Here is a 15,473-nt window from a genome sequence, read left to right as displayed (position 1 = left end):
TAAATTCATTTTTCATGATCTATTTTCAAACTATTATGATAAGAATGGGCAGCTCTTAATCTAAATCTTTAATATAATGACCAGTCAGTGGGCTTATACAGTCCAGAATGTAAACAGAAAGATAACTGTACAAAACCCATTTAAAAAATTTAATCATAAACAAAGAGATAACTCTTAGATTGACAATCAAATAATTCTAAATTTTGATAGGATTTTATAAAATTCTAATGAGAACCCCTTTGTCCTGCATTACGTTCACAAGAATTAACAACCAAAATGTTAACAGAAAGACCCAAATTTACCATGATATTGTTTTTCATGTAAATATCTCCATGAATAAATAGATAAATTAATGATAGATAAATCCTATATTTCAATTTTCGACATTATTTTTTGGGAGTATGCTTTGCCTTTAACACTTTTGTATAAAGTACATAACAAAATGTAGTATACCTGTATTATCACCTGTAGCTTTATCATCATCGTGTGTTACACCTGTACTAGTACTAGGTACTCCTTCTATATCTTCACCACCTTCTACTTCACCTAGAAACAATTACAACAATTACAAGCTTTACTCAAACTATAATATAAACAATTCTCTTCAATAACTTCATCTCACATGTACCAGTACGGCCTACCCTTATTTCGAATTCCAACTGTCAAGGGTTCTTTTACGTGCACACAAGACATCAGCTTTTTGTTCCATCCACACTGTGATCAAATCTCAGACCTCCTGGTTAGCAAGCAAGCATATTTCCTTTCTGAGTCAACACTGCTCCTAATTAAATTTAGAGCTTTCTGAAAAGCTTTTACTAGAATAAAGATGTTTTTCCCTTGAGATGCATGTATAAAATAAATACCGGTTTCTTCTTCTGGTTTAACATCATCAGTTGTATCTTCTTCCCCTTGTAAACCTTCTAATAAGGCTTCATCATCATCTTCAAATTCACTATAATATAAAAATTTACTCATTCACATATTTCTTTTGTCATAAAACAATTTCTATATCTAAAAGATTCAAAATGCTAGATTGACATAATGTTCAACACCTTAAATTGAGATATGTATATTTAATTCTTACTTGTCTGCATCAGGAACATCTGCTACTTCTGTAACATTAGATTCTGTAGATTGAACTGTACCTGATGTAGATGGTACTACAGATGTACTATCAGTACTCGCAGATCCTATCATAAATAATTAGTACATATTATTAATTTCAATGTTACACATGTCACAGAAACTACTATTAAAAAACATATTTATTCAACATTATGACATACATGTATATCAACCATGTATAAATAAATACATAATCAATCAACATTCATAGGAACTTCTCCTACACCTCTCAAATATATGTAGACTCAAAGCTGACATAAGTTAAAGATATACAGTGGACTCTGTCACATCTGACATAGCACAGGATCATCTAAATATGTTGGATTAGACAACATGACGGAATACTCAATACCAGAAGTATTATTATACCTTCCAATATAGGAAGTATAGTCTTCTTCGGTTGTATGTATTTGGTGGCAAAAATTTAATATTTACATTGCTCATGCGCTCGCATTTTCATCTCACATTGATCAGTTGGGTAATGCTCTAAAAAAACATAACGGTCTCATCACAATTAAAAATGTTTTCAGGAGAATACCCTTCAATAATACTAAATACACGGTATATGCATGGAGAATTCTTCAATGGTACCAAGATCTACATTCTCCACTAACTTTAAAGGTTCATTCAACAAACTTTGGTACTCTGGTACTCTATATTTGTAGAATTTGCCCGAGGTGTGCCGAATGTTTTAAGGCAATCAACAAAGACAGATAATTGATTGGTGATTGCTTGTCAATCTTTTCTAGGTGAACACCGACAGCTTATGGTCAGATAATACAATGTTAATTCAATGCAAAACATGTGACGGAACCGCTAATTGATGTTTTAATTTGTAATATTCAGAATACGGATTACGCAAAACATTCTTGATTGAAGTAATAAGGAAAAAAAAACGGGACATGAAAATGATAACAGATTTTAGAGAATGCAGTAGTATTCAGAAGCCGGATGTGACAAAGATTCCTTAGAGCCCAAGTAGGTCATAAATTGGAGAAAAAAAAACCCCAAATTATACCTGAACTTGCATAGTATTAAGCTGACAATAATTAAATCTATCATTACAAAATGTCAACTAACGTTTGTGCCATTACTTTTTTTATGAGGAGGTCCTCAATGCTCATCTATCCATTAGCAGTACTTCTCAATAACTATGTTAAAATTGGCAGATTGTCAAGTATTTCGTAAAATAAGGTGGTTTAGGCAACAAATGTATGTATTTTTAAAATATCTTGAAGACAGTTTCAAAATAAATTATAACGATATATCTATTTCTCAATAAAGTCACAGTCATCTAATTGCAGCATACCTGATCTAGGAACTAACTGTGATACTGGTACAGGACTTCTACCTTCATCAAACTGTGATAAATCCATTCTTGTATCATCCATACCTAATGCTAAAAATATTATCACTGGTAAGTACAGACAGAGAGAAAAGGGGTTTAATGTCCACTTGACACAAACTAGGTCATTTTGGGACTAACAACTACATTTAAAAATTTGCTAACGCATAGGCATCTGTAGCAGTGGAAGTAAACCAGAGGACCAAGAGAAATCCCACGAGGTTGGACAGGCACCACAATTATTTACATTCTACAATGTATTTCATGCTTCTAAATATCTTCTACAATAAATATCCTCTTCAAAATATCCTCATTAAAAGATGACAACATATTTCTACCAGTAGTTAATCAGAACTCATTATGTTAATACTGGATGCAAAATCAATGAATGAAAGATACTGTAATTTCAATGATCAATTTTAATTGCAACAAAATATTTACCTCTTTGTGATTCTAGTTGAGCCAATACTGGTTGACTGACAGAACCTTCTGCTCCAAAAACAAATCTCTGTGGTCCTGCTGGTGAACTATATAAAATAATACAAGTTTTTACACAATGCTGACATAAGAATTCATAAACTACTCACCATCAAATTTGTAATGTATACATCAAGTTTTTTTTCAATTTGAGATTTGTGAGTTTACTAATGTGTGCAAACAGGCAAATAATGCAATATATACACAGTAACATTATTACCAGTATCTTGCAGGGACTGCAGAACCAGGAAGGGGGGCTTCAGCCACCACACTTTATTTTGAAAAAAAAAAAAATCGTTTCCAAGTCACAGGTCTATGAATGGGTATCGCTGCCAATATTAAATGCTGTTACAATGTCTTGTCGATTGATTATGCGTAAAAGTACAATGTACTAAGTCCTAATATTGGAAATGATAAAGTCAAAATACCTCAAAGGCCAAAGTTAAATGTAAAACATCAAAAGTAATGTGTCAAATGACAAATATCTTATTGGAAAATGTTGTTTTTTGACATGTCAACATTTTACATTTCTCTCATTACATTTTACATTTGCGCTCTGCTGCATCTCAGTTGTCCTTCACTCTTTCTACATAGCATTCTTATGCACAGCGCTATCTTTGATATTATGCAAATCTATTTAGGATATCGCGTGACTTATTAACATACACAAAAACGACGTTGAGATCAACCTGGTACACTATATGCCAGCACACTATAAAGATATTCACTACACGACAAGAGAAAATCAACCTGGCACAACATAAGAAATTTACTAAACCTTGACAAGTATTTAAAATGTCAAAATACAGGTCTTAATACAAAATTCCAGTTATCCTGTTATACATCACTGGAAAGTATGTTTCTGTGGTTCTTTGAATCAATCAGTTATTTCCTGGCACATTCATTATTATGTACTTTAGAAGAGAGAGAAAAATGTGACAATGTGCATGGGCTATACTATATACCGGAAAACACCGGAAAACAACTAGAAAACTACCGGAAAACACCATGTTATACTGAATACTGGAAAACACCGGACCAGGCTTCATGTTACCTATTTAGGGTCCCAGTCTCCGGGTTACCTGTTTAGGGTATTTTCCGGTATTTAGTGTGTTTTCCGGTATTTAGTGTTTTTCCGGTGTTTTCCGGTATTCAGTATAAAATGGTGTTTTCCGGTATATAGTATTGCCGAATGTGCATAACAATCACGAGATTTCATTGCAGTCACGGTTGTCCAGCAAATTTCTTATACTGTGCAAGGTTGAACTCAGCGTTTTCGTATATGTTAATAAGTCAATCAAAATGCAACAGTGAGGCTCATGTCCCCCGCCGAACTCTCAAAAATAAATAGATGACACATATTAATTAATTGCACATTTATTTTTCTCAAAAGTATCAAGCAATCAAACTGATTATCAACTATATCAACTAAGTTTCATCACTTACTATTACATAGAATCAAAGTTATCTTGTCCCAAACTGAAACTGCTTAGCTCTGCTTAAGTTTAGCTCGAAATGTTAATCAATGAACATCTACATCAAGTTTAAACATTCTACCTCAATTAAAAGCAGAGTTGTTATGTTTCAAAGTCTTGACCAATCAAATTGCTTATCGCTCCTTAGCCTAAGCAGAAAAGGGTCTGATCATCGAACTTAGTCAAGGTAATGATATTAATGAATCTATGCTCAGAGTTTCATCACTCTCATTTAATCATAACCAAAGTTATCGTGTCCCAAAGTATCAACTAATAAGATTGCTTATCTCTGCTTACCGTAAGCATACAATGTTTATCATTGACCTAATGAACACCTACAACAAGTTTGAACATTCTACCTCAATTAGAAGGAGAGTTATTGTGTTCCAAAGTCTCGACCAATCAAATTGCTTATCGCTCTGCTTACCCTGAGCAGAGAATGCTTATTAAAAAAACTTAGTCAAGGTATTGATGTAATAAAATTATACACCAAATTTCATCACTCTCACTTACAGACAGACAGACCCATTTTAATAGTCCCCTGCTTTCTTCGAAAGGCGGGGGACAAAAATCAAATCAAAAGCGGGCCCAAACCCCATGCCTGAAACTTACCGTGAATGCGGCACCAGCAGCGCCTGCAGCGACAAGTTTTCAGGACTTTGTCCCTCAATTGTCAGACCCCCCACTTAGGAAACCGCTCCCCAGCCTCTGTCTTGTAAATATTACTGGATAAATGATAAACAATAACTTACTTGATAGCTTCTGCAAATCCATCAGCTCTACGTATAGGTATAGATAATGTAGGTGTACTAGGTACTAAGCCATCCTCTTCATCAAACACACCAGGCTAATATAAAATACAACATAGTTTTTCATTCAAAGGATTACATGTCTCAAAAAGTAATGTTTAAATACTGTTTTATGAATGGCTTAATATAAACAGCTGATGTTATGTTTTGACTTATCATTGTGCTATGTGTGTAACAAACCAGTGATTGTATATCATATAGATTATGTTTACAACCTTGTATTCATTGTAAAATCAACCGTATATATAATTTCTACTTACACCCAACGTAAAAGGAGCTAATTGTGATCTACCCATAGATTGTAAATTAGCAGGTGGTCTAGGTAAATCAGTTACTGGCACAGTTACAGGATGTTGAATTGATACTACTTGTTGTTCTGTTTCATCTGCACCATTATCTAAAATAAATTATCAGAAAATATATTTTCACAATCTATACTAGAATTAGTTACCAATAGCAACTTAGAATCAGACAATATCTAATTTTTCACTGCTTAATTTACACTAAATTGATTAAATAGCATTTAATTACAAAAACAAAATCAAAATATCGGCAATAGATAAATAACCAAGCGTAGATTCAATCAGGCACCGAGTTCACAAAGCATTCTCAGACTTAAGTTACGAATTTACTCAAAATTATTCGCCTTATTCTAACTAAAATATAGCCCTTATAAAGATATTTCTCATAAACAGTTGAGTAAATTCTTAACTTAAATCTGAGAATGCTTTGTGAACTCGGAGCCATATCAAAACATTTCAGTGAAGATTATAGCCGACGCTGACATGTTTTGACCATGTCCCATTTATATCGTCTGCAGTTGATCAATTCATCATATCTTTGTAAATAATGTAATTAACTATTTTTGGACACACCCTTTTCAGAGATTTAACTATAAACAATATGGTGTTTACAAGGGGTTAAAAATCCCTCAAATAGGTTAGAGATTTGATAGATAATGCCAATATCTCAAGACAATGTACTCCTTAATTGAATATTAACACTTTGTCCCATTTCCGACTTTTACATCCTGTTAACTGAAACGAAACTGTTAACTGTTAATTGAAACTGCAAAATTCTTTGCGCAGCACTACAAAAAAAATCACGACCTAATCTTGATTTTTCTGATTTGAGAAATTTTTTAATTTTGTAGCTTCTATAGTCACGACATTAGCCAGGAATCTGGGCGGTAGGATCAATCTCTGTTAGATTGTGACAGTCTATGATAAAATGGCTAAGTCAGAAATGGAGTTACAATGATAGAAGTTAAAACTGTAATAGTATATGGATTTTGTTTCCTTCTGCTTGGCTCTAAGATTCTATTGCACATGTTCCCAACATTTATAAATAAGACCTTTTTGCAATTAACTATGAATAATTACCGACGATCACAACATCATTAGAATCTTCATCATCCTCATCATCCTCATCATCCTCCTCGTCATCATCTTCATCATCCTCATCATCATCCTCATCATATTCATCATCATAATCATCCTCCTCCATGGATTCCTGAACGAAATGATGAAATATAATTACAATTCGAATAAGGATGACTTCTATTAAAAATGTAATTATGAAATTTTCTCTAATTGAAAATAAATAATATAAACTAACTGTATATTCCTTTAATCCCATTTCTTCACCTCCTTCTCTATAATCTTCCATTTGTTCACGATAACCCTATCAATCAACAAATACAAATCAACATTATTAAATATCTATCAAAACTTAGCCTCTGTTAATGAATATCATTGCAGTCTCATCTAAAGTATTGGAGATCAACAAGGTATTTTTTCCATGTATTATGACAGGTAGGGCTGGGATAAATGGTATTTTTGGGGTAATAGTTATTGAATGTTTGAAGTAAAGATCATGTAATGAGTAATAGGTGATTTTGAAGTAATAAATAATGGAAATATAATTAATTACATTCTCTAAAAAAAACAAAAAAACATGTATGATCAAATACGTCTTCTCATGACCACAATGTTTCACATCAAATTTTTAAAAAATCTGTTACTTTTCATTAAATATACCATGCTTAAGATATACTGTAATAATAATTTAACTTAAGGAAACACGTCAAACTTAATCTATGATTGTAGAATATCAAAATCTATGCTGGTAGAATATTATATGTTTTACCTGATCTTCATCATCACTGCCTAGTACTATAATATCACCATCATCTTCTTGTTGTTGATTTCTAGGTGCTACAGCTTGTCTACGTCTAGGATGGGATGACATCATTGGTTCAACCATTGTCTGTTAAAGAAAACACACTATATCAATAATATGTGAAAATATTTAGAAAGACAATGCTAATAATTATTCCCTATAACAAAATCTCAAAGTTTATTTAAATAAGAGTTAAAAACACAGTTTCATTCTATGGTACTCACTTGCTGAATATTCGATTGCAGAACTGATGGTGAAAATTCTTCTGTCTGAAGTTAAATTGATACAGAAATAACTCTGATTACAATTAATATAACCATTATACAGACGGGATAAAAAAAAAATCCACTCTATAAAACATTTTACCAATTACAGTGCATGATGCTAATACATTTTCAGGAAAAATGTCTGTGAGCATTCAACAACCATTTTCAACAGTAAACATTTGGGATATTATGTTTTGTGTAGGTTTCACGAGGAATCACAATTAAATGAAAGTATTAAAACGTATTTTATTATATTCAAATGTTATAATATCCTAGTAGTATTAAGACATACCCGAGCATCTTGTAGCTGATCAGTAGAAGATGTTAATGGAGCAACCTCTACAGCTGGACTAGTTGATGTACTACCAGTTTGTGGACTAAGATGTGTTATAGTCTGGGCATGTTCATCTGTTACTGTTATTGCAGGTATCCCTTGTTCCTATATATATATATATATAATCATATGGAATTTATTGATATATAAATCCTCTTAATACTAGACCAAAATATCCAGATGAAATTTTTATTCATTTAATTCTTTTAAGAATATTAATTATTAGCAAGAAATTTTACAAATATAGAGATGGTTTTCTTATACATTGATTACCTGTGAGGATGTTCTGGTTCGCTTATTAAATGTATCCCCTTCTTCTTGACTGAAATACATATCTTAGTAATGAAAAGTATACTCAGCTTTCAAACAATCTGGACTGAAATTCTATGCACCAAATTAATGAACACTCAAATAAATTTCTTAAAGAATTCTCTAAAATCAAGGATGTGATTAATGTAGCCTATATGAATTTTATATGTATACAGACCTATATCAGATATACTGTATTTTCATGGTACATAACAAGTATGGGATACAATTATTGTTTATTACTGAGTCACTAGGATCCTCTTAAAGTCTTTAAAAGCAAATTATGTAGTTGCTTTTTTGGTTTTGCTCATTGGAAAAAAACAAAATCCATCAAAAATAAGTCATACCTATCTGTATCTTCTCTAGCTCGTTTACCAAGTTGTGAAGATGATGATGCACTAGGTTGTGGAGTAACAGCATGTGTAGTACCTGTACTAGTACTAGCTTGTGGTGTTATTGGTGATGTAGTTTCTGTACTAGGACCAGTAGTAGATAATATAGGGGATACTGGAGTTGGTTCAGGTACTGATGTTTCCACATTTACTTCTAGAACAAAACAAATCTACTGGTTAATTTTGTGTTTCGCAATATTTAAACTAATGTGTTCTCTGAATCAAATCATTGCGCAAGTCTTTAAAATTAAGTCGAAGGATTTAAAAAAAACATTCGTAGCAACCTACTACATTGGCAAAACATTGTTTAAAATAATTTGATACTCATCACTGTTTTTTTAAATAAATTACTACCAATAGCTCTAAGGTTGAAAAAAACTCAGTAATAAATGTGTGCAATCTGACATTAGGCTACACAAAATAAATGTCTTGTTTCTCGGGCAATTGACAGCTGAAACTGTAGGGGGGGAGGGCGGTTTATTTTTTTTTTACCTCATTTCTGGCTAGAGGATGGTGCAAAATAAAATTTGGCTATTGTTGAAAATTGTTGGGGCGGGAGGGCGGCCTTGTATTTTTTTTTTTTTTTTTTAATGAGAAAGTCATTACTTGTCTACGGTTTTGCTTTCAGTTATATATTATACATACTTAGAACATAAACCCAAAAATCAAGTCTACTCAAACACTGAACACTGACTAGAAGGAAAATAATTTTCCACATTTAATTCGTAGCTTACTAATGGTAATGGTGACAACCATAATTGAAATTGGTTTAAAATAAAATTCCGTACGACTATTAATAGCCGTCAATAATAACGACAATATTTTAAAGACTAAGCCTCTGTCAGCATGTGTATCAAAAATAATCATCACGGTAAACGACACTTAGATCTAAATCTAGTATCGCTGGTTTATAATGATTGACCTAATTCCAACCAATGCATGTCACGTGTCATCGGGATTCGGGAAATGACTGTTTCTCAGGATATTCGGTGTGTTTCTCAGGATATTCGGTGTTCTATCTGGGGTTTATATCGAATGACTATTTAAATTTAACAAACAACTCATCAGTAAAACCATCAAATGTGTAATCCAATTATTATTTTCCGGATTATCAAAACTACCGTTAAATGTGCTAATGACCCAGATTCTGACTAAGGGATGGTGACTATCATCGTATCGTATTCGTAGCCACAAGTTATAATAATTAACCTGTTCTACGATTCATTGTTTTATAAGTAGGACTTTTTCAAACATGGACCGACTGAAGCCGGCAATAATGAGCCGATTAAGATCGAATGATTGAAATACATTGCATTGTTGTCAATGACTTTCGGTGTTTAACACGAATCAAATTCTAGTTCACAAGGGGAGGTAATTAAAATCATGTGATACAAAAATGGAGGTTCTTTCGATATCAATAAAAAAGACCCGTAAATGAGCGTTTACATCTGAATCAGTTTAATACATTTGAATGGATATTCACGTATGGGGCATGTAGATACATGCGGCATATTCTTTTTATGACTTGCTTATCGATGTTCGGGCGGGCGTTACATATTTTTTATTTTTCATCAAGACTAATAAATAGGCCGCACGCGCAACCAATTTTGCGTGCGGGCGGTGCCCGAGAAACAACTTATTTTATTTGTGTTGCCTTATACAAGATGAGACTAACCAGAAGGTGTTTCAATCTGAGGTGTTACTATTTGTACTTGTGTTGATATACGTGGCGTAACACTAGCTGCTGGTATAGAACTAGGTGTTGATGATGTAGCTGGTTCTTTAATATAAACAAACAAATCAAAGAAAACATATTCAATTTTATGAAGGAATCATAGTTTACTTCATTAATTGTGATATGTACAGAAGTCTTTCAGAGAGTTTGCAAATTATTTTCTCATTGTTAAACAGTGACAATTCTTCATTTGGGTTATAATGTGTCTTATATTCTGCTCTTATTAGTTTCCTCCGTAATAAATTTAGCTTCTAGTACTATGTATATATCCAAAGTTCAACCAAACATCTAATATTATTAATATGCCTTACCATCATTTGTTTCTTGTTGCGACACTGTTGTTGGCATGACAGTAGCAGTAGGAGTTATCCCCCCTGTAGACGTAGATGGAGCTATAGCCATGGGCCGTATGCTTGCTGTAACACGAGCAGCCATTGAAGAATGTTGTATTGGAGTTGTAGGTCTTACAGGAGCTGTGGATGTTGCCATAGGTCTAATATTTGCTGTTTTAGGAGCATCTGATGTTGATACACTATAATGATCAAACAGTTTTAAAGTAATCAAAGAGAAATAAGAGAATTAGCTGTATTCGACTGAAAGTTCTGTAATGTTCTACTCACACCAAATTTGTTATCAGGATTCAAAACTATGAAAGAACATGCTTCTGTCAAAATTGGTATGTTCCGGAATCACAATCAAGCACTGGTGAGAGAACTCACTCTGAAGGTACCCTGCAAACCCACATACATATTTTGTATCAATTCTACAGCAGGAAATATTAGAACAACTCACCTTGGTGCCATAGTAACTGGAGTACGGGTGACTTGTTGTTGTGGTGTAACTTGTTTTGACATATTTTCAACTTGTTTTTGTAACTGCAGAATCTGAGTATAACAAATATTTACTATGAAAAAAGTATTTATTACTTTGTCAGAAAATGCACAGCATTGGTTTTTATTTCAATTTTTTTTACACATTTTACTGTATGAAATAGACTTTATTTTAACCCTTCCTGAGCTAATCCCAACGATTATTTTATAGTCTGTCAGAGCGGCACCTGACAATAGTCGGGAAGTTTATTTAATTTGGTTAACTCCTCTGTAAAAAGCAAGGTTTTAACTTTAGATGGTGTATAACACGAGTTTCTATTACGAGGGGGGTTCATCTATTGACGGAACAACCATCAATAGTCAGAACAGCCGAGGAATGGCGTACTTCACAACAAAAAGACTTCGGCTGAATTTAGTCGTGAGTCCAGATGCCGATGACGTCACATCTATTTTGGATTCGGGTAGTGACTATACTATAAGTGGGGACTCTTCTTTTGATGAAAATTCAGATGTTTGTCACAAAGAAAAGACACAAAAAAGAAAGACTTCTCCAGAGGATTGCTGCCAATATAGACGTATACTATATGGTCAAACTAGTTACCATGGCAACCCTAATGTGAATATTTTGGTATATATTATTGTTTTTTTCCAAATATTTATATTTGTGTTACCGCAAAAATGTCAATATTGCTCATTTGCATTTTATTACTTTTAGAAAAAAACCCATTATCACAATTTAGTGTCTTTCCCACAAAAACCTATACTATTCTTACAAAAGAGATATCTATCATGCTAATAATCCATATAGCTTTATTCTTGCCCATCTTGAATTTTTTTTTAATGGCAAGAAAATATCCAATATTTCATTTATGACAATAATATGGCAGCCATTTTGAAACTCACTGGTAACCATGGTAACCATAAAAGCTAAACTAAAAATATGCAAAAATCACAAGTCATATATAAAGGATATACATCTGCAATTTTACAGGTATGCATGGTTTTTCACAACAGGGTCTAAAGCTTGATTTTTACTCAATATTTACAAAGCCCTCTATGGGTATGAAGTGGTTAGCTCAGGAGGGGTTAAATAGAAACATTGGTAATATCTACCAATAGAAAAGACTATACCATCCCATAATGACTTATATAAGTACAATTACCTTAGCCTGGAGTTCTGAGTTTTCTTTCATAAGCCGTTCAATTTGTGTATTATCAGCTGTAGTATTGGATGTTCTACTGTTTGTCAATTCATTCTCTAATCTTGATATTCTACCATCATATTGTGTCTTTAACATATTAACTCTCATTTCATTTTCTTCTATAACACAATATTATATAATCTTTAATATGAATTGTATTAAATAAATGAATTGAAAAGGTTAACCCTTTTGTAATGTGTCAATATTGTTTATGGTCACCAGGTTTAATGATCCTTTTTCTGGTATATAATAAAACTGAAACATGATAACCGGGTCCAAAGGAAACTATAAGTAGTGGGTGATGACCCAGTGATCCAACCTCACGTAATGAAGAATTGCTTTTGGTAACAGTGGTTTCTGTTTACTGAGTTTGTTGTTATTCTAGACTAATCTAGTCTATGAAGTGCCTGGTCATGTGGGATGACCAGGTGAGCGGACCCCACGCAATGTAAGGGTTAAAAGGGAATTCTAACATTTAGAACTATTTTTCATTGTATATATGCCAACAAATTCTATAACAAAATAATACTGTCTGACAAACCTATAGGACTTATTATTTGCCACACTATAGTTTACCTTTATTTTGACGTTCTGTTTCATTTAGTTTTTGTCTTAAATCTGTATTTTCTGTATTTAAACGTTCTATATGTTCTTTCTGTGATGTTATTTTAGATTTGGCTGTTGATAATACATTTTTAGACTGTGTCTGTTTTTTCTCATATTCTGTAATATCATCTTGGTATTTTCTAGAAGTCTCTTCGAGTTGGTTTTTTTCCTGAAAAATTGGAGGGCAAGATAAGGAATTTAACATCCACTCAACAAAGCATATAGTAAATTTTTATATCCTTAAAGCAGTTGGGGAATCTGGTGTACCCAGAGAAAACTCAATAGGTTTTCTTAGAAAGACTTATAATCTGCCTTTGACCAATTAGCTTCTCCCCTATTTCTTGCAATTTTAAGTGAGTTAGTATGTTAAAATAATACAGCGGTTTTGGATATTTATCCTATCCCATATATGCATATGTGATAAAAAATTTAAAATTAAGCTTTACCACCAAACTGAATCAAAAGTGAATTATATAAAGTATGTTTAAACATACATTATGCAAGAGCTACATCTGCCTATTGCAGGTCTTTCATTAGGCCTGAAATGTTATTTAATTATTAATTAGACATTAATTAACTTATCCAGATCATAATCATTTCTTGATGGGATCGCTATCCTGCGATGTTTATCGGATTACGTTTCAATTTGCTTTGCGACTTCCATTCATAATTAAATCAAAAAATGGATAATCAAGACTAGGTTTTTTTCCTACCGACATTAGTAATGATGATTGAGGCTAGCCCCACATTCAATCGCTAAAATCTTGATTCACAGTGGATCAATTTGACTGAAACTTTCAGCAAATTGCCTTTACATTATCTAGTTTTTAACTATTATAGTGAGATTTGCCAGCTCTTTATCTAATCTCCCATAATGTATCTTTAACTATTTAAACTACATTATGCAATTAAAATACCTTATTAAATTCATTAATCTGTTCTTTCAGGGTGTTAATTTCTTGCATCTGTTCATCAATTTTAGTTTTAAAATCAGCTTTTTCTTTCTCAACTGTTGTTAATTTCTCTGTCATTTCTGTTTTAACCTGTTCAATGGCTGCTGTATTATCACCTGCAGCTGGCGTCTGACTAGCAGCTTTAGACTTAAAATCCTCAAACTCCTTTGCAATTTTCTCAGCTTGTTCTTTATATTTTCTTCCTATCTTCTTCAACTAAATACAAGCATAGCATAAATCATCTCTGGGAGAGGTATATATATTTTTCTGGAACGCTTATGTATTTATTTCAAAAATCACATTTCTGAACTAATACTCGCTAAATATCATGAAAATCTATGCAAAAGTAATGAAAACCTGGCAAAACTCTTATACTTAAGAAAATTAAATGTCATATTGTGGAATTATCATTTATTCTGTACGACAGACCAATTTCTATCATAATAGATATATGATTAGGTTAATAAAGAGCTAACTAACTAACCTGGTTAATAGTTTTGGCTTTTTCATCACTATCTGTTGCCTGTTGAGTTGCTTGTTGAGCTTTCAATGTTGTCATTGCTTGACTGAAAAAAAAAAAAATACTAACAGAAAACCTATAGGTGAGAGCACTATTATTAGATGATAACTATCAAGGATTTTCTTCTTTATTTTCATTTCTGAGATACATGTCAATTGAAGTAAATTTACAATGTACGTTTCATGCAGACCAACTTAATATTGTCAACTTTCCTTATTTGCTTGCAATCCTTAGGGTATGATTATATTTAATTTTCAGAAAACTTACGTCAGTTTAACATTTTCTTGTCTTACATTCTTGAGTTCATTTCTGGAAGGAACAATAACATTAAATTATTCGTTTCAAGTATTCTTTTTTCCCTTGTATGGTACTTTAAATCCCATGAAATTCAATTCTATAGTTCCAAAAAAGAATATTTACAAAACAGTAAAATTCAATACCTCTGTTTTTATCAAATTATTAAAATCAAGTTACTTACTGTAATGACTGTATAGTGGAGTTTAGTTTAGATATTTCTGCCCTAAAATAATGAAATATCAAATTTATGACACTTTCTCACTGTCCAGAAATATATATTTTAGGGAGAACAAATGATTGCATTCTCTGAAAATTATAGTTTATGGAATTAAAATTATCCTCCAAGATCAATCATATTAATGCTAACATACATTTTCTATCAGTAGGATAATATTTCTTGGTTATTTTAAACTCATTCTGTAACAGGAAATGAGATATTTTTGTACAATTAATATACATACTTATGTTTGAAATTTTCTTCACTTAGCGAACTTAATTGTCGCTTCATGCTATCTTTTTCTAGCCTGAATGAAACAAAACAAACAAACACTGTAAAATATAGTGCAAAACATTAATAAAGCAATTCTGTAATCAATTTTAATCATATAGGAAAAATA

At 32.3% G+C, this 15,473-nt stretch overlaps 1 protein-coding gene across 3 annotated transcripts in view; it reads right to left on the bottom strand.

Moving 5' to 3' along the window:
* Window positions 1–15,473, bottom strand: part of LOC126817939 (nucleoprotein TPR) — a 52,402-nt gene that overhangs the window by 1,275 nt on the left and 35,654 nt on the right. The window contains exons 39-63 of one of the 3 annotated variants that reach the window (XM_056100686.1): window positions 15,318–15,380; window positions 15,038–15,079; window positions 14,827–14,868; window positions 14,524–14,605; window positions 14,004–14,255; window positions 13,216–13,255; window positions 13,057–13,173; window positions 12,442–12,599; window positions 11,241–11,332; window positions 10,760–10,980; window positions 10,389–10,493; window positions 8,669–8,867; window positions 8,286–8,334; window positions 7,971–8,117; window positions 7,637–7,681; window positions 7,380–7,499; window positions 6,849–6,914; window positions 6,614–6,743; window positions 5,492–5,628; window positions 5,175–5,269; window positions 2,912–2,997; window positions 2,435–2,524; window positions 1,085–1,190; window positions 864–952; window positions 454–546 (exon numbers count right to left, since the gene is read on the bottom strand). In XM_056100686.1, coding sequence (XP_055956661.1) covers window positions 454–546; window positions 864–952; window positions 1,085–1,190; window positions 2,435–2,524; window positions 2,912–2,997; window positions 5,175–5,269; window positions 5,492–5,628; window positions 6,614–6,743; window positions 6,849–6,914; window positions 7,380–7,499; window positions 7,637–7,681; window positions 7,971–8,117; window positions 8,286–8,334; window positions 8,669–8,867; window positions 10,389–10,493; window positions 10,760–10,980; window positions 11,241–11,332; window positions 12,442–12,599; window positions 13,057–13,173; window positions 13,216–13,255; window positions 14,004–14,255; window positions 14,524–14,605; window positions 14,827–14,868; window positions 15,038–15,079; window positions 15,318–15,380 — 2,666 coding nt within the window. Of the gene's footprint in view, window positions 1–453; window positions 547–863; window positions 953–1,084; window positions 1,191–2,434; window positions 2,525–2,911; window positions 2,998–5,174; window positions 5,270–5,491; window positions 5,629–6,613; window positions 6,744–6,848; window positions 6,915–7,379; window positions 7,500–7,636; window positions 7,682–7,970; window positions 8,118–8,285; window positions 8,335–8,668; window positions 8,868–10,388; window positions 10,494–10,759; window positions 10,981–11,240; window positions 11,333–12,441; window positions 12,600–13,056; window positions 13,256–14,003; window positions 14,256–14,523; window positions 14,606–14,826; window positions 14,869–15,037; window positions 15,080–15,317; window positions 15,381–15,473 lie in introns of all 3 variants that reach the window. The other 2 variants (XM_056100685.1, XM_056100687.1) reach the window with 2 other exon arrangements.

Source organism: Patella vulgata, chromosome 4, assembly GCF_932274485.2.
Source record: "Patella vulgata chromosome 4, xgPatVulg1.2, whole genome shotgun sequence".
Lineage (NCBI taxonomy): Eukaryota > Metazoa > Mollusca > Gastropoda > Patellidae > Patella > Patella vulgata.
The sequence above is the reverse complement of the archived record's forward strand: the minus strand, read 5'-3'. Positions and strand labels throughout refer to the sequence as shown.